This window comes from Phoxinus phoxinus, assembly GCF_949152265.1.
Source record: "Phoxinus phoxinus genome assembly, chromosome: 15".
In the NCBI taxonomy this organism is placed as follows: domain Eukaryota; kingdom Metazoa; phylum Chordata; class Actinopteri; order Cypriniformes; family Leuciscidae; genus Phoxinus; species Phoxinus phoxinus.
The window spans coordinates 33,028,783-33,056,001 of NC_136890.1; the positions used below are offsets into that span (position 1 = coordinate 33,028,783).

At 37.9% G+C, this 27,219-nt stretch overlaps 2 protein-coding genes across 4 annotated transcripts in view; one reads left to right on the plus strand and one right to left on the minus strand.

Annotated features, from left to right (window-relative positions):
• ikbkb (inhibitor of nuclear factor kappa B kinase subunit beta) overlaps positions 1-16,986 on the minus strand; it is a 36,004-nt gene extending 19,018 nt beyond the window's left edge. The window contains exons 1-8 of the mRNA XM_079636557.1: positions 16,799-16,986; positions 16,026-16,146; positions 12,393-12,487; positions 5,598-5,715; positions 5,378-5,447; positions 1,272-1,360; positions 1,023-1,112; positions 783-907 (exon numbers count right to left, since the gene is read on the minus strand). Of these exons, the coding sequence (XP_079492683.1) occupies positions 783-907; positions 1,023-1,112; positions 1,272-1,360; positions 5,378-5,447; positions 5,598-5,715; positions 12,393-12,487; positions 16,026-16,130 (692 nt within the window). The 5' untranslated portion in view covers positions 16,131-16,146; positions 16,799-16,986. The remainder of the gene's footprint in view (positions 1-782; positions 908-1,022; positions 1,113-1,271; positions 1,361-5,377; positions 5,448-5,597; positions 5,716-12,392; positions 12,488-16,025; positions 16,147-16,798) is intronic.
• A 3,714-nt stretch (positions 16,987-20,700) lies between these two features.
• The window catches only part of plat (plasminogen activator, tissue), a 28,557-nt gene continuing 22,038 nt past the window's right edge, over positions 20,701-27,219 (plus strand). For 2 of the 3 annotated variants that reach the window (XM_079636562.1, XM_079636563.1), the window contains exon 1: positions 20,701-20,834. Coding sequence is in view for 1 of the 3 variants with exons in the window: in XM_079636561.1 (XP_079492687.1) it covers positions 23,891-24,083 (193 nt within the window). In the remaining 2 variants the exon portion in view is untranslated. Of the gene's footprint in view, positions 20,835-23,809; positions 24,084-27,219 lie in introns of those variants that run through there. The other variant, XM_079636561.1, reaches the window with a different exon arrangement.

Here is a 27,219-nt window from a genome sequence, read left to right on the forward strand (position 1 = left end):
ACACACACACACATGCACTGAAAATTTCAAAAACTTTTAGCCTTTTATGTTAAAACCGGAGTCAGACAATGATGGAGAGACTCAAGAAAAAGTGACAACATGTAGAAGCAACAGGACATTTCTGAATGGTTAGTTGATGAATTTATGTAGCTAATGTGGAGTTATCTATCTTCGAGTCATTGATTAGCATATTCTGTCATGATAATCTATAAATCGTGTTCCGGGGGCGGGGTTTATGTAAATTTTAGGGTTGGTGATGTCACTAACCCGGGAGGAATGTCGTGTAGTTCCTACCAGCCGTTTGTTGTAGTCCTTAAAAAACTATTTCTTTAAAAGCAAATATCTTCCTTTGCTTTGAACTTTGAGCGTTGTAAGCAGATGTTGTTTATGATCAAACAGCAACATTACACACTAACTACAGCTAGAAAAGTGAAATCATGATCAACCACCCCTTTTAAAATGCCCCTATTATACTTTAGACTCCTAAACAAAATTAGGAACCTTCTAAATTCATTAGTTTAAAAGAGTAGGAACCCTAAAGAACATTCAGCGCCTACAACTTCTGGAGTAATGAAACTTAATATACAGAAACTAGGAGTATCCAAAGATGTCAAATAATAATAATTTACAGCAGATGTACAGGATAAAACCTATTCACCTAAAAGGGGGGCATTGAATACTCATGTCAATAGAGGCCTTGGAGTCAAAAAGGTTGAAAACCACTAAAAGAAAATCTGTGTAACCATCAGACCTTGCAGTGTAAAATTCAGCGGAATAATTACCATTGCACGGGTTGCCAGTTTGGTAGAAAAGGCCTGAATCCTGTGATACACTCAAAAACCAGCGTCCCGAAGCTCCAATAATCCACCGCCACCGTGTACTTCTGCTGTTCTAACAGCTCAGGGGCCTGAGAGAGGCCGACAGCACACGACACAGAGAACAAAATACTGTGTATCAGTAAAGATGAGATACTAATCAATCAGGAAGTCTGGTATTTTGCACAAGGCCGTTGATGTACCCACCAAATACTGCAGCGTCCCAACAAACGATGTGCACAGGCTGCTCTGGTCCAGCTCTTTAGCGTAACCCAGATCTATGATCTTGTGGACCAGCTGCAAGATGCAGGAAACATTCATGCTTCTTTCATTTAGCAATAAAATATGAGCGTGAAAATAGTGCCGTCTGAACAGAATTACTGCAAAATGTAAAAAAATCTTCTTTTTTTGCATTATTATTTAGTAAATCGGATCTCCAATTCTCTCAACACTCACCCTTTTTTCTCCCTGTTGAAGAACAATGTTTTCTGGTTTGAGGTCTCTGTGAATAATTCTCATCCCGTGGAGGTACGTCAGCGCCGAGGCTGGAGAGAGACAGATTTGATTTTTATTGGAAATATTAACATTTTAATGAGATAATCATCAATATAACTTTAGACACCAATGCTCTGCCAGCTCACTGGTCCTGAATGTACTGTGGCGATCACAAACTTCAATGCCATTAAACCAGATGTGTTATTATTATTCAGGTAACTAGATATTAAAATGTCAACAGTTTAACTAACATTAACTACCTAAATTTTCTTTAAACTCTTCCCAAAAAGTATAATTCTTGTTGAAAAACAAATGACAGATAGTCTTGCTCTATATATACACCATTGGTTCAGCCAGTGTTACTGACTTTTTAGGAAGTGAAACTACTAATATGAGAAAGTATTTTAAAGTCCCCCTGTGGTGAAAAATCCAGCTTTTAAAGTGTTTTTTATGTGCTTTAAGACAAACAATGTGCAAATTCATAAGTGGACAGCATTGCTGAGTATTTTCTGCTTAAAACTGCAGTGAACCAAAGACAGTCTCAAAAACACGGTTTGAAATCGCTGGTGTTTCTGACGTCACAAACTACCTTGTAACCAATCAGATCAACGTGTGATCGTCAACCAGTGGATCTCTGAGTGAGTGTTACCCCTTTTCCACCAACAAGAACCGGGTGCTGGTTCAGAGCCAGAGCCAGAGCTGGTTCAGAGTTGGTTCGACTGACGAGCTTACTAAGAACCGGTTTGCCTTTCCACCGGCTAGAGAGCCACAACAGAGCCAGATCTTACGTCACTGTATACGTCTCATGTTGCCCAGCAACCGCTAGAGCGGTAGCGCCAAACACAAACACGCCAGGCTTGTTCGAGATGCATCGGCTTCTTGCAGATGACATCAAAGCACTGCGATAGCGATCTAAAAGCACAAGGAGTCCTATGCTCTCCAAACACTACCGCAGCTCCGATCGGTCCGCGCCGCTCCGATGCATCTCGAACAAGCCATCAACAATAACGGACGTTGCAATACTATGGATGCTCATGGGATTGCAAAAATACATCGGAATCCAACGCGTTCGTGCAGCTCGCCGTAACTTACATAGACGGATATTATAATCGAGCTGCTATTAGCTCGACTAGCTGCTATTTAAAAATGGCGGTCACAAGTTTCTATTCGTCGTGTTGGTCACGGTAACCCCGCCCCCAGCCCCTGACGCAAGCGGTTCTTACTTGGCTCCGTTCTAGACCCTGCAATGATTTGGTGCTACTTAAGAACCAGTTTTACTGGTTCGGAGCTGGTGCTTTGGCGGTGGAAAAACAAAGAACCGATTTGAAACTAGGCTCTGGCTCCGAACCAGCACCAGCTCTGCTTTGGTGGAAAAGGGGTATGAGTGAGTGAGTGGAGGCGGGGCTCATTTGCATATTCATAGAACGCTAATACTAAATGAGGCAAGGGTGTCGAGTTACATTCAAGCTATTTTAAGGCATGAATAAAAAAAAAAATCAAGGAAAAAAGGCTTAAATATTTCATTTTGATGATCAAAGATGAGTTTTAAGGGATACAATTATTGACTACATGGGGACTTTAACATTGACAAAATTACACACCTCACATTTAAAGGGATAGTTCACCCAAAAATTAGCATTCTGTCCTCATTTACTCTAGGTGTATGACTTTATTTCTTCTGTGGAACATGTCTCAGGTATTTTGTCTATATTTTCTTTTGTGTTCTGCAGAAGAAATGGAGTCATACAGATTTGCAATGACATACGGTTGAGTAATGTAAATGATGAGGCTATTTACATTTTTGGGTGGACTATCACTTTAAAACATCATCAAACCCAACACCACTTGACTGCCAGAGTGAAATTTTCCCACATTATTACTCTAAAGGCTTCCCACTAAATCCTCAATGATAAGGTCACACATCAGGGTCTAACACCCAGCCGACTTTACTGGAAACATGACTTCCACATCTACTGATGACCATGTTCATCTCACATGTTTCTTTTAGGAAACCGCAGTGTTTTTACTTGAGAGGAAACTGAACAGGATGAGGCCGGTGACTAAATCCAGGTTCATGTTTGTGATCTAACAGAAACTTCTCTGGTGGACCACAGAGTGACGGTAAGATGATATGGCACTGTGATATGTTGTTGTATACAACGACATTTATGACCCATCATTAGATCCAGTTTGAGGTTGTTAGTTCTGGATCGAGTGTAAACAAAGAGAATCTACTCACAGTGGATTATAAACCGCAGACGTACCTCATCAACCCAATCCGGGTCATAATATCTTGTTATCTCTTTAGTGACTAAAGGTTATAGGTCACTCATTTTCTCACATTTTTTCTGTTTTTTCTAGTTTCCAATTCCTAGTTCAGCTTCTCAGAAGAGAACAAGTCCTCCTAAAAATGACCCCATAAATCTCCCACGAGATGTCTCAAACTGTGCTCAGATTTGTCTAACATTTCTCATCATATGATCTGAGCAGCTCCACATTCATTCATAGCTCTTTACTCTTACTGCATAACTTATTGACTCATTTTGGGTCTGTTTATATTTCTAAGAATTCAAAAAAAAAAAAAGAGAGAGTCTAAAACAAAGTTGAGTCATGAATCATAGTTAAGTTACCGGTAAGCTAAACACTTCCTTTTCTGTTCTGCATACGAAATCAAGTCATTGTACAGGCAAACCAAAAATTATTCTGACACCATATATAATTTTTAATATATTTTCAGGACACTATAGTTAATTTATGTAAGTTAGGATAGCAAGGTGTCTGAATACATTTAGGTTTGATACGACATGAGGGTCAGTAAATTAATTTTTGGAGAAACTATCCCTTTTAAGTCAATAAGTTTTAGTAGAGCTCCCGCCATTTTCTCAATTTTCTTGCAAAAAAAGTCTTAAGCTGCATAATGCATCAGACTTCTTCTCTCTGGTAGTGTGTGTGTGTGTGTGTGTGTGTGTGTGTGTGTGCATCAGATTGGTCTGATTCATACTCTCCACCACTTTCAGCTGCAAATCTGGGTTAAATATTTGACTGGGTTTATGTTCTGACATTTGCAAGACCTGATGTGACATAAACGCAGATTCAGCAGAAATGTAAACACACCGTCACCACACCGGTTCGGCTGACCTCTGTTTACGGCTCACATATGTTCGCGTGCTCACGTGATAAAGGTCGACTAGTCTGGTTTGCCGTCTGCTGGGACTAAAGCCTGAGCTGGAAAAACTGAGTTACACAGATGCTTGTGTTATTTCTGTTGTAGGGCCCTATGAAATCTGCTTTATTTCTTCCCAAATCCCTTTTTCTTCCTGTTTGAATTTTTCTGGATTCCGTTTTAATGGTTAAATTAAATTTCATTAATCAAAAAGCATGTCTAATTAAATTTAACTAAATTTAACAACAACGTATTGCCAGTTTAACAAAAACTAGGCTACATTTTTACAACTGTTTTATTTTTTCAGAAATTCTGTTTACATTTTTCTGGATTCAGTTTTAATGGTTTAATTCAATCTTTTAGTAACTAAAAGCATGCCTTATCAATTGACTTCATAAAACTTTATCAATATAATAATGTATTAACCTTTGCACAAATAACAAGACCCTACAAAAATGTTTTATTTTTTCCCCCAAGAAATTCTGTTTTATCAAATTTACAGTCAGAAATGGTGGTAATCAAATGTTTTTTGCCAAACAAAGTGCTGCACAACATAGATTTACTGTTTTTGAGTTTCAATAGTCTCATAACTTTTTGCACGTTCATTTTCGTTAATTTCACGTTCATTTTCGTTGCACGTAAAAAAAATTTTGCATGTAAAATTTATGTTTTTGAGTTTCAATAGTCTTATAACTTTTTGCACATTAATTTTCACAAACACACATCCATAAGGCGGTTTAATGTGTACAACCCTTACTTTTAAATTTGCCAAATTCCATGTCATTCTGCGTTACACTGTAAATTACATTTTTATAACTGGACTCTGAAATCATAGGATCCTAGTGTTGCGATTGGAGGGAATAACTTTGGACTGCCATTGGCTGGCTGGTGTATGCGGACTCACATATATCTTGAATCAGTGTCAGAACAGCAGCTTCTCTCATGCCACAGCAGTTCTCAAGCAGATTCAGGTACTGAACATACAGAAAGCACAGAGGTTATTTTGATAATGCAACATGCAATCATTGGAATATTCATATACCGTGGTTTGTACCATGCTGCATGTCCAAAACCCCATGCCATCACCATGGTATTTGCCCAAAAAGTTTTTTAAAGTGCCACACCTTGCGTAGGTCTCCTCCCTGGCAGTACTCCATGGCCAGCAACGGCAGGTCATTTGTGGCCAGTTTCTGGAGTTCTTCTGGAACGTCTCTCGCCGCCACCACATTCATGTGATTCAACCTGCCGAAGAGAGACGCTTCACTATTACGTGCAAACAACAGAGAACACAACGTACATATAACCCTCTTATAATCTGGGTTACACAATGTTGTTATTAAAATATGTGTTTTTAATATACAGACGGCTGGCCGGCCCTTCCCAACACGAACCTCCTATAAAACACGCTTAGGACAAAGAGGAATAAAAACAGATTCCAGGCACCATAACAGGATAACTGCAACGGCAACACCTAAAACTATCATCTGAGAAAATAAACAGCTCGTTTTAACCTTCACATGCAACCATCCTGACATAATTGCTGTAATAACAAAAATTAGGCCTTGAGTAACAACGGGTGAGTAAGAGGCGTTTCAATCTATCTCGAGAAAGATGAAGCATCTAAACTTTGAAAATGTCACACTTTTTGCTTTCCTTCACGCCAAATACTTTGGAGAAACAAACCTCTTAATGTTCTTGAGATCATTTTCAACATGCAAAACGGCTCTCCTAAACCTTACCGTAAAAAATAAAAATAATAATTCACCAGTTGAGTCAATTCAGTTACTTAAAAGGCCCACTGAAGTGCCTTGAAACGCACAGCATTATTCAATGTGTTGATGTAATTTCCACTGAAACAGGACGAGCTGTTTTTAAAATAGCCAATAGCGTTTAGTTTATATCACAGCTCAGCCAGAGCCGTTGAGCTCGATAAAGCCGCTGTTTCCATTTCTCCTCCTAATCTCCTCCATATTGCTTTATAATAGGGCTGGGCAAAAAAATCGATTTCTCGATTTTTAAAATGTGGTCGATTCAAAATCGATTCTCAAAGGCCAAAAATCTATTTTTTTTCCATATTTATTTATACCTATCACCCAAAAGCCAGTATTAGTTTTCCTACAGTGTTCTAGGCTTGCAGCCTCCATGTTACAGATAATGCTGTGAGATTTAATGTTAGTTTTCTCTTAAACATAAAATAACCTGATCCTGATTGATCAAGGCATGCGACTGTTCTGACTTGTCTAATTTTCAGCATCAATTTTTAATCTTTAAAATCCTGTCTATTCATTGTATGCATTTGAAGTTGGGTTTTAATGTACCCAAGAGTACCTAAAATAAAAAGAGTTTAATATACAGGTTTGTGGCTCTATTTCTTTTTATTAATTAACCACTCGTAAACTTATGTTCACCGTTTAAAAATAAATAAATATAGGATTTGTATTAAATCTATTTTCATTGAGTCGAATCGGGAATCGAAATTGAATTTTGAATCGAAATTGAATTTAGAATCGAAATCGAATCGAATTGGAACATCTGAATCGATACCCAGCCCTACTTTATAATACAGCACTCTGTGCCGAATTCAAATGGGTCTGATACATTTTGTGGTCCGCGTCGACTCGATCATATGATCCGCTCTGTGTATCGAGTCTCTGGACCGGATCTGCGGTTGTTTGCGTGACACTAACGTGAAACCAGACTTAATTCGCCCCAATAGGAAACATATTTACACAGTCTGAATCGTTCCCTATCCCCTATATAGTGCACTGTGTGCCATTCACCATGTAGAAAATAGTACATGTGTGACCGATTACAGCCGCAGCTTCAGCAACTATTAATAATGTAGGGGGCGGAGCTTCAGATTCTAGAGCGCATTTGATTGGACAGGAAACTGATGAGAAGCTGAAGTGCAGTGATGTCATCAAAATCATTGATTCAGCCATACTATATAGTATGCAAAAGTGGTGCATCACAAATCATAAGTTAATAACTTAATTTCTAATTTTCAACTTTTTTAAAATCTAATATTACCCACAACCCTTTGTGCTTCGGAAGACATTAGGTGTGTTCGACTTGAAGAGGCGACTTCGACTTATCTTTCACTTTTTTCAGCTGAAAAAAAAAGTATGAACCCAAGTGAAGTAATAATGAATTTTAAAGTAGGAAATTCATCCTGTTTTCTAAATTCATTCATTTCTAAAAAGCTCAACCATCTGTTTTTTTAACCATCAAGAGGTTTCTCTCTGGTGTCGTATGGCAGACTTCACTGAGTCCATTTAAACCCAATCGACTACAAGCTCGCGTTCAGATCTGCCAATTATACAATCAACAACTGTTGGACAGAACCGAGTCTCTGTCCGAATACTGCTGTATTATCAGCTTTATACAGCGTCAGGGAAAAGTTGAGGTCTATAACCTTAAAGTCCTGATAACAAGATGAGTTTACATGAGAAGTTTTTACAGACTGTATTTTGAAAAGTGTTCAAAAGTGTTGCTTCTTGTTTGAAAAATAACCAGTGTTCAAGAAGACCAAACCCTATACCAACCAGCGCTCTGAATCTTAATCTGAAGAAGAAAAAATCCTTGTTTGGAAAGCTATGAAGCAGACAGCAGAGATTCCTCACAAATGGTATGTTATCATTACGGGCCCCTCACGGAGACACTGAGTTGGGTTACGGTGGACACGTCAGAGTCCAACACGCTCCATAAATCACGGGTTATTTATCATGATGACGGGTGGGTTTAATCAGACTTCATGTCTTTTTGACGTCAGTCTATTTCTGAGCTGCTGCCAACAGTCAAATACCTCGGAAAACATGACGGGATTCCTTTCCCTCCACAAAAGAGGTTAAAGGATTAGTTCACTTTCAAATAATTTTTTTGGAAAATTTACTCACCCCGATGTCATCCAAGATGTCCATGTCTTTCTTTCTTCAGTCTTTCTTCAGTCGAAAAGAAATTAAGGTTTTTGAGGAAAACATTTCAGGATTTTTCTCCATATAATGGACTTCAATGGCAACCAACGGTTTGAAGGTTCAAATGTGAGTTTCAGTGCAGCTTCAAAGTCTCGACACGATCCCAGTCGAGGAATAAGAGTCTAATCCAGCGAAACGATCTGTCATTTTATAAAAATAAATAAAAATTATATACTTTTTAACCACAAATGCCCGTCATGTACCATCTCTGCGATGCGCCACGCATTACGTCATCACGTTGGAAAGGTCACGAATGTTTTTTCAAATAATAATAAATTAAAACAAAGATGTCGGACAATTTTGAAGTTGGAGGAGAAAATGAGATTTTACTTTTTTGGCCCTTTTTGACGTGACGCATGACCTTTCCAACATGATGATATACACATGAGATGGCACACGACGGGCATTTGTGGTTAAAAAGTATATAATTTATTTTTATTTTTTTAGAAAATGACCGATCGTTTCTCTAGATAAGACTCTTATTCCTCGACTGGGGTCGTGTCGAGACTTTGAAGCTGCATTGAAACTCACATCTGAACCTTCAAACCGTTGGTTGCCATTGAAGTCCATTATATGGAGAAAATCCTGGAATGTTTTCCTCAAAAACCTTAATTTCTTTTCGACTGAAGAAAGAAAGACATGGACATCTTGGATGACATCGGCGAGAGTAAATTATCAGTAAATGTTTATTTGAAAGTGAACTAATCCTTTAAAGCGGCTTCAACTGAAGCACATTTTCTGAGATTCAACACTGATATCATCATCATTATTAAGAATTGATCATCACTGAATGTGTGTGTGAACTAGAGAAACTCAGTCTTGGGTGTGTTCCCCAAAAACATCTGTGTGTGTGATGGTTGTGGTTTGGCGATATACACACTGAGGGTGTTTTGAGTCCAGCTTTGTGGCTCAGACACAGTCTGCTATAAATCTGAGAGAACCAGCACGTCCCCCAACCCCTCTCGCTCGTCACACAACCACTGTTAACGAGAGCAAGCCAACCACACCGCAGCGTCACGGAAACACTCACACCGTGACACTCAACAGACAACGTGTGGTTTTAATCATTTATGTTGCATGTATAATTGAACCAGGTTGCATTTGGATGACACCCCAGACGGTAGCATGCAATTTGTCCTGTTGTTGCAGACATGCTGATAATATTTCATGTGTTCATGCTAAAGCTGCATGATTAATCGTTAAAAGATTGCGATCTCGATTCAAACACTCATGCGAACTCATTCCTAAATGACAACGATGTTAAAACTGATCCAGAGAGAGTCTTTTCTCAAGCAGAGAAAGCAAGCAGTCTTTTCTTTGTTACAAATATTGTTAACACTTTACAATAAGGTTCGTTAGTTAACAATAGTTAATGTATTTACTAATGTGAACTAACAATGACATTTGTTACAGTATTTATTAATCTTTGTTAATGTTAGTTCATAAAAATCCAGCTGTTCATTGTTTGTTCATGTTAGTTCACAGTGCATTAACTAATGTTAACAAACACAGCCTTTGATTTAAATAACGTCTTAGTAAATGTTGAAATTAATATTAACTAAATGCTGAAGAAGTAGTGTTCATTCTTAGTTCATGTTAATTAACCATATTGTAAAGTGTTACCCAAATATTTATATTATCACAGAAGAACTGGGATAAAGATTTATAGTTCGGATGTAAACACTGACGTCTATGAAAGCGATCACAATATAGCAAATCACTTTTAAAAAGTAACTTCGCGTCAAATAACAACTGTATTGTTTACATCGTTATGCCACCAGGTGGTGACTATTAAATAATGTATTGTCATTTAATAATTTTAATAATTCATGATTCATTCAAGAGATTAATTTAAAAAACACAGATTCATCCAGTAATGAAACAAGTGAAGTATTTATGGGTAGGTCATTAAATCATTTATCCCGTTTATTAATTTTTTATAATTTATTCAGATTAATTAAACATTTTAGATCGCAACAATTATCATGTAAATGTCATGATATTTTGTTGAATTGTCTGTTTAGAATCATGGGCCGTATCTTGCACCCAGCGCAATTGACTTTGTACACGACGCATGTATCATTTCTATTCTGCACCCGCGCACAGCGGACTCTTCCCTCCACAGACGCACGTCGGTAAATTAGGGAATGAACTTGCGCTCGCGGGGGCGGTTCAGCGAAAAGAGGAGCGTGTTCCGGCGCAAACGTTCCCTGGTGATATTTTGCAGTTTCAAAAAACAATTCCGCCACTGACCAGGAAAAACCTTGTCTAAAGACAGCGTTGTGTGTTAGTCAGATGCTATTTTAAGCGCGCATGCTTGGCCATTATGTAGTGTGTGAACAACACACACACACTTTGATTCTCTAATCTAAACAGACGCAGCAGTTTTCATTTTTGCAAATTATACATTATTACAAGGAAAAATATTAACACACGAGGGAAATCATTGTTGTGTCCGTGAAGATGTGAAAAAATAGGCATAAATCTAGCAACACATTTACCCAAATTATTATACGCCTGTTTAACCGACGATAATTTGTGTGGTTTCTCCATCATTCCCAATGTCATTTCTCTGTGTTTTTCGGCCCTGACGAGAACGTCGGTCTCCTCGGCTGTGAACCGCTCCTGGCGTGCGCCGGCAAACCCGCCATTATAATAGCGATCCGCCGTTATAATAGCAATCCGCCGTTATAATAGCGATCCGCCGTTATAATAGCGATCCGCCGTTATAATAGCAATCCGCCGTTATAATAGCAATCCGCCGTTATAATAGCGATCCGCCGTTATAATAGCAATCCGCCGTTATAATAGCGATCCGCCGTTATAATAGCGATCCGCCGTTATAATAGCGATCCACCGTGGAACAAGCGCGCCGGCTCTTAAAGGGAATGTGAGAGGACGCTCTGATTGGTTTATTTCACGTTACGCCCAAAGAAACCACACCTATGAGTAATGAAGCTGCTTCAGACCAACACATTTTAGATTTGCGGGCGCAAGTATCAAATGCGAAACGCAAGTAACTCTGTGGGCGGATCTCGGGCGCTGTTGCTATTATACCGGCGGGATAAACGACTCTTGCGCCGGTATAATAGCAACAGCGCCCGGGATCCACCCACAAAGTTACTTGCGTTTCGCATTTGATACTTGCATTTCAGAAGCAGTTAAAATATGGCCCATAATCTCTTTTTGAAAAAATAAAATAAAAATTTGTGATTCTCAATTTCTCCAGAATCGTGCAGCTCTATTTCACACCCAAAAAAACGTAATAGAATAAGCAGCTTCCCAATAAACAACTGGACATGATTACAGCCACAACAAAATCAGCCCTAAACCAATAACAGGAAGAACACCTCGAGAGACAAACAGAGATGCACTTGCTCCTGATTTAAGATGAGCCTGAAGGTGTTGTGACGGCACAAACCGATGCCGAGCCGTTAAACCGGTCACTTTTTACAACTGCGGTGTCATAAATCCATCCCTCTTTGTTTTGCTCAAAACTTTTGGTCTTAAAACAGTTATAAATAGCTGAATAACAACAGAAGGCTTTGCGTGGTCGCTTAATGGACGGCACATTAGAAGATGGTAAACATAGCTGAGATTCAGAGGGCAAAAGATGGAAAAATACCATGAAAATAAGAGTGTTTTCTATTTAAAGAAGCGTCTGCTGTGACGCGAAAGCCAACATAAAGTTATCAGCCAAAAAAGATGGGTGTAGTCGTTAGAAGAATTACTGTGAAGGAGTCATTGCATATATACTGTATTATTTTCAGTTTTTAATCACACTGAGTTCCACTGGCACCGAAAACTGTTCATTTGTTTTTCATGAACATGTTCCTCCCTCTCTGATGCTGATCAGATTTCTATGTAAATGCCTTTTGAAATTAGAAGGAGAGCTGTGTGTGAAGAAATAGGAAATTGTTGACTCTGGACATGATATATATTCACCTCTTCATGATCTGAATCTCTAAACTCCACCTTCCCTTGTTCTTGGCGCTGAGCTCCTGCCGGCACTGTTTGATGGCGATCTGAACGCTGCTCTCCTATATATACACACACACACACACACACACGCACACACACACACACACACACAGATAAACCAACATATGTTAGAAGACATCAGAGAAAAATTACTGTGTCCGTGACAATACCATAGTGCATTGATGGTATCAGATGGTAATACAATGGTACTTTAAAGTCCCCCTGTTGTCAATCATTGTATCCCTTAAAACTCATATTTGATCACCAAAATGACATATTTGAGAATTTTTTCCTTAAAATGTTTTATTCATGCCTTAAAATAGCTTGAATGTAACTCGACACCCTTGCCTCATTTAGTATACTAGGTTCTATGAATATGCAAATGAGCCCCGCCTCCACTCACTCACTCACTCACTCAGCTCAGAGATCCACTGGTTGACGATCACACGTTGATCTGATTGGTTACAAGGTAGTGTGTGACGTCAGAAACACCAGCGATTTCAAACCGTGTTTTTGAGACTGTCTTTGGTTCTCTGCAGTTTTAAGCAGAAAATACTCAGCAATGCTGTCGACTTATGAATTTACACATGCTTTGTCTTAAAGCACATAAAAAAACGTACTGTAACTTACTAAAAGGCTACTGTAAAGCTGCTTTGAAACAATCCATACTGTTAAAAGCGCTATATAAATGAAGGTGACTTGACTTAAAGGGTCATGAGGGTGAAATGTTTCTGTGACCTTTGGAGCCTAATCTGAGTCTACAAGCATAATGAATGAGTGTCTCTGTGACGAGTAAAGAATAACGTCATACTTTAGTGAAATTCAGGGAGGAAATCTATAAGGCGGCACTTGATTTCCATCTTGCCCATTTCCTACGATACTTCCTTTTAGTTCACTTCTCATGACAGGAATTATGACGACCGGTGACATCAGCCGGAAATGGCAGAAACCAACGCAATCAAGGTGAGTAAGCAAACATGACGCATTGTTCATTTAGTGAGCTCGAAGACATCATGACAGGAGTCTTTAACTGCAATGGCACACATCTATGGTGAAGATGCGTCTATTTTGCACTTATTTTATATGATTATTCAATGTGTTCTCAGACGTTTGCGTATACAGACCCACAAAAACTGCATTTTCACTCTGATTTCATCAACATCCGCTTCACCAACACCCTGATTATTGGTGACGTGACATGATGTCATCACTGGCCACCAAAGAGTGTGTGTCTGAACACTAGACAGGATATAGAGACAATTAAATGCGATTCGTTCTTTAGATATGACTCACGTTTTTATGGTCCAGTGGGTGAAAACGGTGCATCTGATCACTAAAGTAACACGAATACTTAATAAAATAAACTTGGTGACAGCCAACAAGAGGAATCATTAATGTTTAATCTTCTTCAGCATTCCTCGAAGACTATATGACGGTCATGCTCAGTGACCCTCTTTACGGATGTGTGTGTTTCAGTGTAACTACAACAGGCAATGAGTGATCATGATGTCATCGTGACAGGAAGTGGGACAAAGCAGGTATAGATGCATTTCCTCCTTTAATCTCATTGTTGGAGTCCCAGTGAAGGTTAATTCATAGGAATAATAGTGCCTCTATTTTAGGACGTTCGAACACCTTTATCCTGATTTGCTGTGGCAGGATGGGGTGCGGCGACCGGTTACCAGCACACCGCCCAAAATAAGACAGGGACTCCAATTTAAGTAACAAATTAACATGATATTAGATTTAACTATATCGTACATGTTATTAGATCAACTTCCTGGAATAGAATTCCTATTATTATCCTAGCGATCGGCAACGTGTGTGTGTCAGGAAGTGCCATTTTTCATTTATATATCATGGAAGCTTGTTTCCGACACAGAATAAAACATTTTAAAAGATAATTGCGACTTTTTATCTCACAATTGCGAGTTTACATCTCGCAATTCTGACTTTTTCCCCCCACAATTGGGCGTTTTATATCTCTCAATTCTGACATCTTTTCTCAGAATTGTGATATATAATCTCATAAAGTTATTAAGTTCAATTCTAAGCAAAAAAAGACTGACTTTTTTCATCAGAATTGCAAGTGTATATTGTATGTGTTGAAAATGGTTATTATACAATATATTATGGAAGCTTGTTTCTGCCACAGAATATTAAATAAAAAAGTAATTGCTAATTTTTAACTCACAATTGTGACTTATTTTCTCAGAATTGCATGTTTATATCTCACAATTCTGACTTTATAACACGCAATTGTGACTTTATATCTCACAATTGTGACTTTATATCACCCAATTGCGTGTTATAAAGTCAGAATTGCGAGATATAAACATGCAATTCTGAGAAAATAAGTCAAAATTGTGAGTTAAAAATTAGCAATTACTTTTTTATTTAATATTCTGTGGCAGAAACAAGCTTCCATAATATATTGTATAATAACCATTTTCAAAAAAGTTCATAAAAGTTTAACTTTTATGAACAATTAACAAATTTCAGATGATCCGTGTTATTCCAGCATAACATGATCAATCACAAACTTGGGTAAGAGTTTCATTGTTACATAGTTACTATAGTAATAACTATAGATGCATAATTACATGCAACTCAACCTAAACAAAACCCTATAGTAAGTACATGTAGTTACTTAATATTACTCAGTACTTAAATGTATAATTACAGTATAACAAGGACGCCTTAAAATATAGTGTAACCCAAACTTGCTTGTTTGATTAGTAACATAGAAATAGAGCAGAATGTTAAAGCAATTTAAGATTTAAATCTGGATCCACTCGGATCATGAATCACCTATCATAAATTAATATAATTATAGTGTGCCTTTCTCCACACTGACACTGAGCATCTGCAGTTACACCTATATATACACTATACAAATATGCATTTCACAATGTATCTAAACAAGAAACAATAAATCAAATGAATGCATCCGCCGCTCCTCATGATCCTAATGCACAGCAGACAGTAAATGCCTGATTCACTTATTAACACAACACTTTAGATTTAATGTGACTTTAGTCCCGTTTTTAAAGCATCCCAAGCTTTATAACCCAGCCCTAAAAATCCAAGGAACATTAAAAGATGATAAGAATGTTGTTAAAACCATAAAACTAATCGGTAACACTTTACAATAAGGTTCGTTAGTTAAAATTAGTTAACATGAACTAATAATTAATTGCACGTATACAGCATTTATTAATCTTTGTTAATGTTCATTTCAACATTTACTAATACTTTATTCAAATCTTGTGCACATTAGTTCATGCACTGTGAACTAACATGAACAAACAATGAACAGCTGTATTTCTATTAACTAATGTTAACAAAGATTAACAAATACAGCAACAAATGTATTGCTCGTGGTTAGTTCATGTTAGTTAATAATACATTAACTAATGAACCTTATTGTAAGTTGTGTTACCAACTAATCTGACTCCTAAAAGGAATATTATTCCAGCAGCCACAAGGATGTTGATCCAGGAAAAGGCTTGTGTAAATCACGATGAGGGATGAGCATGCATTGGGTTTATGAGTGTGCTATGCTTGACTGCATCTTTGTTAGGAAATATATTTTACCTTGTTTTGCCAGAGAGTGACATTCCCGAAGCCTCCGGTTCCCAGTCGCTCTTTCAGTTCCCAGGGGCCGCACATCTGCGGCTGCATGGATGGAGGACGGCTCATGACGGACCCTCAAACCCTGGAGAGAGGAACACGATCACAACGATTAATGTGTGTGTGTGTGTGTGTGTGTGTGTGTGAGCTGAATTTGGCATCTGAGGAGGTCCTCAATTGTAAAAATGATGCATAAACTAAGTGTCTTATTATAATTATTTATTTTATTTTATTTATTATTATTTAGTAACCATGTTTAGATTATTATTAGTATATATGTGAGGGTTTAGGTTAGTCTATAGACATTTAAAGACAAACTATAACTCTGAATATGAAGCAGCACAATATTGATAATAATCATAAAAATTAAATTTTACAGTATATTCACATAGAAAACGGTACTGTTTTTTACTGTATTTGATCAGATAAATGCAGCTTTAGTGAACAGAAGAGACTTCTTTCAAAAACATTAATAAATATCTAATTGACCCCAAACTTTTGACCTATATATATTTAGGCTATTGTGTGAATTTGATGTTATGAAACACTGTTATGTTCTAATCCGCTCATTTCTGTACACAAGATCAGATCAGTTTATCAAACTTCCATAAAGCTGCTGTATCACATAGCCTAATAATATAGCAATGCTAACTAAAGTCCAGATGTTTAAAGCTGTTCATCGCAGTATAGCTATTGTATGTTCAGTAAAGCAGCTCGGTAATGTGAAGTGATTTTACCTGCGGCTGTCACAGATTTGATCTGATTTACTCCAAAACACTCCTCAAAACACACGATTCCTGCGATCTTTACACATCTACGGATTTCTTTTTCGCAATCTGTCAGTAAATGTTTGTGATTATGTTTGAAAGCAGAAGAGCATTGAGTTTCTCTACTTCCTGAAACTTTCCTTTCCCGTAAATATTGTAATAGAGCAGACTCGCAAAGTAACATCCGTACTTACAATAGGCTACTGGCTTTTATATATATTACATATATACACACACTAAACATAGAAGATCAAATGATCATACTTACATTTCTGTACAATAACACTGTTTGACTTTCTCAAAGTTTTATGACTTTTTTTTGTGTAAATCCACTTGTTCAGAGTAGTTTTTCCCCAATAATTTCCCACATGTCTAGCATAATTATGCAGTTTTGTTTTATTAATATTGTTTATACTTTTTTCCTTATTTTCCCCTGAAAGAATGGAAGAGAAATGGGACAACATGCCCCATTGGGGCACATCGTGTAACATGATCATATACGACAGCTTAAAATGTTATGTAATCAAAAGTAAATATACAAGACAAAGTAAAATATTTTGTCATCAAAATATAATTATTAACTTTTTCATATAAAATAATGGCTTTTTTTAATCATTAAATTTTTTTTTATTAAGTTGGACAAAAACATTCCACAAAACATTCCACATAGTTCAAAACAATAATAAATTCTGAATATTGACTCTCAGTTTTTATTCACTTCTTTCTCATGGTTTCATAAAAAAAGTTGTTAATGTGAATTATATATAACATCATAGAATAGCATATGTTAAATTGTGCCCCGCTCACCCCAATACTTAACAATAACTTCTACTAAACACAACACTGGAGAGTTCATGAACCCTTTTTTATCTTCAATCTATATTCAAACTTGATGACTAACTTTAATCATAGTGTTTAATGCATGTTAAAGTCCATTCAAATAGTGAAAAATGTCATCAACCTTTTAAAATATATTTTCATGCTGAATGCATAAATGACAGAAATGATGTGCATTATACAAAGCTTCATACATTTCCTCCATCTCAGTTTGAACCGCTGCTGTATATGTGATCATTTCCTCGAAAAGTGAGTTGTTGATGATGCTTTCCTGTGGTGCCACCCTCCACGAGGACAGATTTACAGATATACCCTCTCTCTCTCGGCCTTGAAAGATGCAGTTTCCTTCATTTGTTTCGTTTTTTCTGTCAAAGGATTGATGTGTAAATCTGTAAGAATTTCGACTGAATTGTTTTAAAAATCTATTGGGAGCAATGCAACTTTACAAAAGGTCAAGTGTTCATGTTTAGCATAAAAAGCAACATCAAGTTTTTAAAAATAACATAATAATATCAGATAAATAATCATTTGACTGCGGGTCTCAGTGCTTTCAGGACTCCTCATCACGGCCATCTCTTTAAATGTCCAAATAAAAGGTTGATTTTATGGGTTTGTTTCTCAGAGATGTTCATTTTACAAGAACTGTTGTGTTCCTATAACATGATCATCCTGATGTCCTGCGTCATTGTGAATAATCTGCTTTCTGAGAGTGAATCTTTCGGCCTACAGAAACTCTCAGAAGTGGCCTTTAGAAACATGTCATCGGTGAGTAAATAAACAGCTAATAAACCTTTTAATCAGATGCTCTTGAATCGCATGTTGCCACATTTCAGAAGTTCTACTGTGGTTTGCGTACGCCACTTCTTTGGTGACGGTCCAGTCTGGTCACTAGCTAAAGTTCTGGTGTGAGTGACGAAGATGGCGTAGATCATGTGACGTCCTGAACCGCTCCAGCTGCTGTCGGTGTGTGTTTACACAGAAGTTTCCTGTTATACTTGATGATACAACGAGATAATCTGTGTGTAACATTATACAGATAATAAACATGCTTGAGTCACACAGACTGTCATGAAGAGCGCTGTATACAAATTATCTTTCTCTTTTATTCTGCATTGAATCAATACATGATGCGTGAATCGATGTGAATTAAAATAACATTGCGTGATATAAATTCACTATAATCACAACAAGCATACAACTACACAACAACGGATTTCCCCCTTTTTTGTCAGGCTGGTTTGATAGTAGGGATTACATCTTTACACCAGTAGGTGGCGACAAATAAGTGGGTATTGAATCATTAATTCAACTGATTCACTCAAGAGTTGATTCATTCATGAACGAAACAAGTGAGTGAGTCATTGAATCATCCACACTGTTAATTTACTCAACAACAGGGGCTGTATCCCAAATCGCATAGGCCTACTCTCTTGAGTAGGTACTTATTTTGAATAAGTAATTACTTCACAGACACAAAAGTATATTCTATATAGCAGGGATAGGCAACTCCGGTCCTGGGGGGCCACTGTCCTGCAGAGTTTAGCTCCAACCCTAATTAAACACACCTGAACAAGGCAATCAATGTTTTCAGGATTACTAGATAGATACAGCCAGGTGAGTTGTTATCAGGGCTGAAGCTAAACTCTGCAGGACAGTGGCCCTCCAGGACCGAAGTTGCCTATCCCTGCTATATAGTGTGAATGAGTTTGGTCTGAATGTATTCCAGACAATACATCCACCAGACAATAAAGCATTATAAAAAAATATAAAAAAATACTACATCCGCCATGTGTCGTTATCATGTGACCTACCAGTGTCAGTTACGTCACTTCACTGCCATTCACAAATCCTCTCCAGAAGTAGTTCATACAGGTACTTTTTGCCAGTTTTATCTCTGTGAATTCTGACATACTGTCACATACTGTTTTTCGCCTACTATATAGAAGTAAGTATGCGATTTTGGATGCAGACAATGTTTTTATGAACGAAACAAATGAGTGAGTCATTGAATTATTCACTGAACCGATTCGTTCAAAAACAGCATCAATCAAGAAACATGGATACGGTTCTGCCGCGGTTTTGTTTGTATCTACATTTTCGATTGGGGAGCAAAAACAACGAAGTAGCGAGCAATATTGTGCCAAAATGTAAGTTACTCATTATTTAACTCAGTTTTTTGAACTGTGAAAGCAATATCACACAGTCGCGCTGCCACATGAGCCTCTTTTGAACTAAAACTTTTATGTTCTGGTTCTTGTCTTCTCCACCCCGAGGAAACCCAGACCAGTGGTTTTGGTTCCATGATGGAAGTTGAGACGTCACACATATTTTTCTCTCATAAACACACACTTAATATACACCCACATAATAGTGGAATAAGCTAAATATACACCAGGGTAAGTGGTTAACAGCACAGGCGCCCTCGGTGATTTATCTTCTAATTTGTTGTCTTAATTTTCCTCCGAGTAAAGCCGAGTCTTTTATGAACAGCCACTGACAGACGCACTGGAAACAGGAATCCAGAATATGTTATTGTTTTCAGAAACATCCTAAATAGCGTTTTATAATGTTATATTTAAATCTAGTACATTATTTTTCTATACATTGGCTCACTAGGTACTCTAACCTGCAATATGCCCTTTAAGTTCACATTTATTTAGCTATAATATTTGTATTATGTATGAAGTTGTTCCGCACATTAACTATCAGCATTCTAAACGTTTTTGTCTTCCAACACTCTATATTGTTTTATCACTTCAAACTTTTGTTTGTCATATATTATGATTGTAAAGTGTTTTTGCTATCTTTCTTTACAATATCTGAACGTTTATTTAATGCTGTCTAATGCATATGTTTTGTAAGTGTCCACATACTTCTTGTGTTCAGCATTACATCACTGTGATATGTGTCATTACTCACTGATCTAACGCGCTTACCGGACTCGTTCAGCCGGTGTGTGTGTCTGTGTGTGTGTGTGTGTATGCGTGGGACTGTTCCTCTCCCCGCCCCACATCAGCATCATCACCTCCGGAATAAATATCCTGAGATTCACCAGCTCAGACCCAGAGACCCAGAGGAGACCCAGACGGACACTTTATCAGAGACACTTTGGATTAAGACGCATTTGCGCGCATTGGAGAGGAAGCGAAACGCGCACTTGTTTCTGGAGGTAAGACGTGAACACAGACGCTTTATTTATTCATTGCTTGAACAGGTTTCGTTTGCAGAGTGCAGACCAGGGCAGTGCCTCCAAACACACAGATCGTATATACACCATATATGCACAGCTGATGCAGGAACGCACCGATGGTGCCCAAAATGCTTTCGAAGGATTTGAGACACTATTATGCGTTTATTAACCTATATATGTTATATGTTATAGGCTAGCTAACTACAAAATTGCATCGTGTTTGAAAATAATATATAGCCTAACAGTACACTAATCATTAACATGTGCAATTGTGTTCTTAGGTTGCTATTTATATTTTGATGTCTCTTTAAAATTGATTAATTGTTTTATAAATTATACTTTAGTTTATAAGTCATATATAATACTCATTTTGACATTTTTGGATTTATTTAGAAATGTGTATTATGTTTTATTATTTTGTACGGTGCGTATATAATACATAGCCATAATATAAGCAGGATTTAGAACATATAAAACATTATGTAGTATCATAAAAATAATGTGATTTTTGACTTTCTGTGGTACAACGCAAACTGGGATTTGAGACACTTAAATATTACATATATACTTGTTACTTATATAGACTACAAACTTGTGTAGTGTTTGAAATATATATATTTAATACACAGTAAACATGAACATGTGCAGTTGTTTCCTTAAAACTGCTTCAGTTATTATGTTGTCAGTTTGATTCAGTCATATAAAATATTTTTGTATAACATAATCGACATATGTTACTATAATATAAGTAAAATATTGTCTATTTACAGAATATTATATTTAGATCTAGTATAAAATGTTATTGTGAGGATATGTCAGCTCATTTTTATACGTTGATCAGGTTGATCCGGTTTGGCTTGAGTAAAACCACAAGAAGCACTTTGTATTTTCACATTACACGGCTATAAAAACATTGTTCTGCTTCTCTCGAATAAATCCGGCCGTGTTCAGATGTGTGTGAAACTGCTGTTACTCTGCAGTCGTTCGTCCAGCGTTTACAGTGTGATAAAGTCCTCAGGCTCGTGTGACGTTGACGCTCAGGAATTCAATATTCCCCTAATAACATTGTGCTGTGTGTAAAGCTGCTCTTATCTGCAGGATTACCAAACAACATGCTTGTGCCGTGAACATCCAGCACGGCTCGTCTAACGTCATTTGAATGGGAAATACAGAGACTTTACAACTTTGTAAAACTAACCTAGATTGGCCAAACTAGCTGCCGAAATGCCTGTGGCTTTTATTAAGATCAGAGTAATGTGTGTGTGTTTGCAGTCGGCTCATAGTCAGCACATTTAGACCATGATCTAACGCATTACAGACACTGCTGTGCTGGCAGGACTGTGTTGGGTTAAGTCAGATTGCTCATAACTCATCAGGTTTGGTTGTGCTGGTGTTCAAGTGTTGGTAAGAGTTGTGTTCTGCTTCTCTTATCCTCCGTTGGTTCAGCCCTGGTATTTATCGAGCGCTTGCAGATGGACAGATGCAGGCCAGATACATGTACACTCTCGTAATGTGAACACTGTGTGTGTCTTTTTCTTTCTCTCTGCATGCGGTGACTCAGCTTCTCTCCTTTACAAGCTTTTCGACTCGCTCATCACGTTTGCTGTAATCTATTCCTCCATTCTTCCCTCCCACATGTCTTCTGTCTGCAGGACAATAGCGCTCTGTTCTGCCTTTGGGGCCGGAGATTGGGTTTCTCACACACACACACACACGCACACACACACACGCACACACACACACACACGCACACACACACACACACACACACACACACACACACACACACACACACACACACACACACACACAGAAAAACACACACACAAACACGCACACTCAGACACACACACACACACACACACGCACAGAAAAACACACACACAAACACGCACGCACGCACACTCAGACACGCACACACACATACACACACACACACGCACAGAAAAACACACACACAAACACGCACGCACACACACACACACACTCACACACACGGCACTCACACGCACAGAAAAACAAACACACACAGAAACTACAAACACACTCACAGAAAAAAACAAACACACACACACACTCAGAGAGAGAGAGAGATAAACTACAAACAAACTCTCACGCACAGAAACACACACACACACACACACACACAGAAACCACAAACACTCGAGTCACATGCACAGAAAAAGAAACACACACAGAAACTACAAACACACTCAGTCACACGCACAGAAACACACACACACACACACACACACACACAGAAACCACAAACACTCGAGTCACATGCACAGAAAAACACACACACACACACACACACAGAGAGAGAGAGAGAAACTACAAACAAACTCACACGCACAGAAAAACAAACAAACACACACACACACACACAGAAACTACAAACACACTCTCATGCACAGAAAAACACACACACACACACACACACACACACACACACACACACACAGAGAAACTACAAACACACTCTCATGCACAGAAAAAGAAACACACACACACACACAGAAACTACAAACACACTCTCATGCACAGAAAAACACACACACACACACACAGAAACTACAAACACACTCTCATGCACAGAAAAAGAAACACACACACACACACACACACAGAAACTACAAACACACTCTCATGTACAGAAAAAGAAACACACACACACACACACACAGACAAACTACAAACACAAATGTAGGTGCATATTAAATGTTGCATGGTTTCCCGTTTTCTAACAACAATGTGATTTGTTTTGTTCAGTTGTGAGAAGTGTGACTCCTGTTTCGGTGCACATGTTGTCTAAATGTAGAGAGTTTTATGAAATGTGTGCATCATTATATGTTGTGCAGATATTTAAGATTCATCATTATATGTTGTGCAGTGTTAGCACTCAGATGAAAGCATCTCGTTTGAAGGATATTTAGACTGGAAACTAGACTACAAAAGCCCGGCTGCGGTTTTATATGTGTGTGACTCAGAGACAGAGTTCCTCCTGACTCACTGACAGCCGTTGCACAGTTTGAATGAGGTCGAGTAATGCAGACGCGGGAAGACAGGAGAACGGAAGGAAGAGCAGAGGAGAGGAGAGAGGAGAAGAGAAGCGGGGAGAGGAGAAGTGGAGAGAGGAGAAGAGAAGTGGAGAGAGAGAGGAGAAGAGAGAGAGGAGAAGAGAGAGAAGCGGGCAGTGCCATTCTGCAGACGGACGGCTCACATCAGGTCACACAGATCCGCTTGTGTTATTTCTGAGTGTGTGTGTGTTGTGAAGGGGCTTGTGTGTGTGTGTGTTTTTTTCTTTTACTGTACGTGAGTGTGTTTGTAGTTTCTGTGTGTGTGTGTGTTAGTTTATTTTTCTGTGCGTGTGAGTTTGTGGTTTTTCTCTCTCTCTGTGTGTGTGTGTGTGTTTGTGTGTGTATGTGTGTGTGTGTGTTTTTCTTTTTCTGTGCGTGAGTGTGTTTGTAGTTTCTGTGTGTATGTGTGTGCTTTGTTTGTTTGTTTGTTTGTGTTTGTATGTGTACACTCTGCATGTGTACACTCAAGTGTGTGTTGTGTGTGTGTGTGTGTGTTTTTCTTTTTCTGTGCGTGAATGTGTTTGTAGTTTCTGTGTGTGTGTGTTTGTTTGTTTTTCTGTGCGTGGGAGTTTGTTTGTGGTTTTTCTCTCTCTGTGTGTGTGTGTGCGTGTGTGTGAGTGTGTGTGTGTGTGTGTGTGCGTGTTTGTTTGTTTTTCTGTGCGTGTGAGTTTGTTTGTGGTTTTTCTCTCTCTCTCTGTGTGTGTGCGTGTGTGTGCGTGCGTGTGTGTGCGTGTGTGTGCGTGTGTGTGTGCGTGTGTGTGCGTGTGTGTGCGTGTGTGAGTGCGTGTGTGTGCGTGTGTGAGTGCGTGTGTGTGTGTGTGTGCGTGTGTGTGTGTGTGCGTGTGTGTGAGTGCGTGTGTGTGTGTGCGTGTTTGTTTGTTTTTCGGTGCGTGTGAGTTTGTTTGTGGTTTTTCTCTCTCTCTCTGTGTGTGTGTGTGTGCGTGTGTGTGTGTGTGTGCATGTGTGTGCGTGTGTGTGTGTGTGTGTGTGTGTATGAGCGCGTGTGTGTGCGTGTGTGTGCGTGTGTGTGTGCGTGTGTGTGTGCGTGTGTGTGTGTGTGTTCTCTCATGTCAGCTCCATATGTTTCCTGCACAACATGGTGCCTGAATGAACATGTAAACCGTGTTACTAACGCTGCATTATAGGAGTGATGACTTTATATGCATGTGTTTTTGTGCTTGCATTTAATTCAACTTTGTTGCAAATGTTTTTTCTTCTTCTGAGAAATAAACAGATGCAAGTGAGTCAGTGATCTTGATGAGAAATTAGTTCATATTGTATGGAAGTAAAATAATGGCAAATATTTTTTAAACAAAAAAGCGTGTTAAATTGTACTAAAATAGCTTGTGAGGTCGACTAACAGCAGATGGAGATTGTGAATCGGTACTCGACTGATATTCCTGCAGTTCCCGGATGTGAAATGTTGAATTTACTGTCGAATTTGAACCACTCAATTTGTGGAGCAAATAAAATGGACTGAAATTCGCCTGTCGAATATTTTAGGTTGTATTTTTATGCAGAATTAATATTTTGGAAGTGAAATCTGAAAAGGGGATTATTGAATTTTAATAATGAAAATGTGTGAAATGTTTTGAATTGAAATATTCACAGCTTAAATTTACAACCATGTTGAATTTCCATAAAAATGCAAGTCCTAAAAATACAATGCATTAAAGGGTGTCCCAGAGTGTGTGTGTGAAGTTTTAGCACAAAATACCCCACAGATATTTGTATATATCATGTTAAAATTGTCACTTTTTGAGGCACCGTTTTTGTGTCTGTCCCTTTAAATGCAAATGAGCTGCTACACAGGGGGCGGAGCTTCAAGAGCTCGTGCGTTAGCAGCTCTGATTATCTCTATCTCTATCTCTCTCTCGCTCTCTCTCTCTCTCTCACACACACACACACACACATCATTTCAAAAACTTTTAGCCTTTTATGTTTAAACCGGAGTCAGACAATGATGGAGAGACTCAAGAAGAAGTGACAACATGTAGAAGAACAGGACATTTCTGAATGGTTAGTTGATGAATTTATGTAGCTTATGTGGAGTTAACTTCTAGTTATTGATTAGCATATTCTGTCATGATAATCTATAAATCGTGTTCTGGGGGCGGGGTTATGTAAATTTTAGGGTTGGTGATGTCACTAACCCGGGAGGAATGTCGTGTAGTTCCTACCAGCCGTTTGTTGTAGTCCTTAAAAACGATTTCTTTAAAAGCAAATATCTTCCTTTGCTCTGAACTTTGAGCGTTGTAACTTTGCAGATGTTGTTTATGATCAAACAGCAACATTACACACTAACTACAGCTAGAAAAGTCAAATCATGATCAACCACCCCTTTAAAATGCAAGCACAGTTAATGCAATTCACATTTTTTTCAAGTAGCTTTTTTTGTTTTAAAAACATTTGGCATTATTTTACTTCTATTAATATCGAGATATCTGATCGCAGACTCTCAGTGTGATTTGAGACCGTTTCTCTTCTGAAACTCGAGAGGAGATTGTGAGATTACTGGAGTTTGAGGAACGAGAGACTCGTTTAATCTTCATTCAGTGTGTTTAGGAGGAACAGCTGTGATGTATTATAGAGATCCACAGGTGTGTTCCTGTTATTCATACTTCAGGGATTTCCCACAGACTCAGCATTTAATTAATTATTGTAAAAAAAAAAAAGTAAAAAAAAAAAAAGTATGAATGATGCCCTGAGGAGCAGCATTTGTATTCTAGACACTGTTTTGAGATTTTGCCCTCGAAATGTTTTAATATTATCAAAGAATTTGATAGACTTACTTTATTACTTACAGTTTTTTACGATCGCCATGACAGTTTTTTCAATACATTTAACAATTTTCCTAAACTCTTAACACACCAACACACCTAAAACACACAATTGGCAAAACGGTTAATTTCATGCACAAAATCACACATTGTAAACTAAACTCCAAAACTAATTTTCAAAATACAATAATACACTAACACAATACACTATATCTAACAAAACATTGCAAATATGTTTCAAAATCAAATAATTATTCAAAACACTAACACATGTTCTCTTCCAACAGGAACATTTAGTCAATCATAACACAATGACAAAAAAAAACACTAACATCCGCTGAAATTACAGAAACTGCATTAGTTTGTGTGTCACGTCTGCCCTTATACATTAGACATATATTGTATTGAATATACATTTTTCTCTACATTTTTGTTTTGTTGAGTTTAGTAAATGCATGCATTTCTTTTCTTTTGCTGCAGAAATTCAATACAAAAAAGTAATGG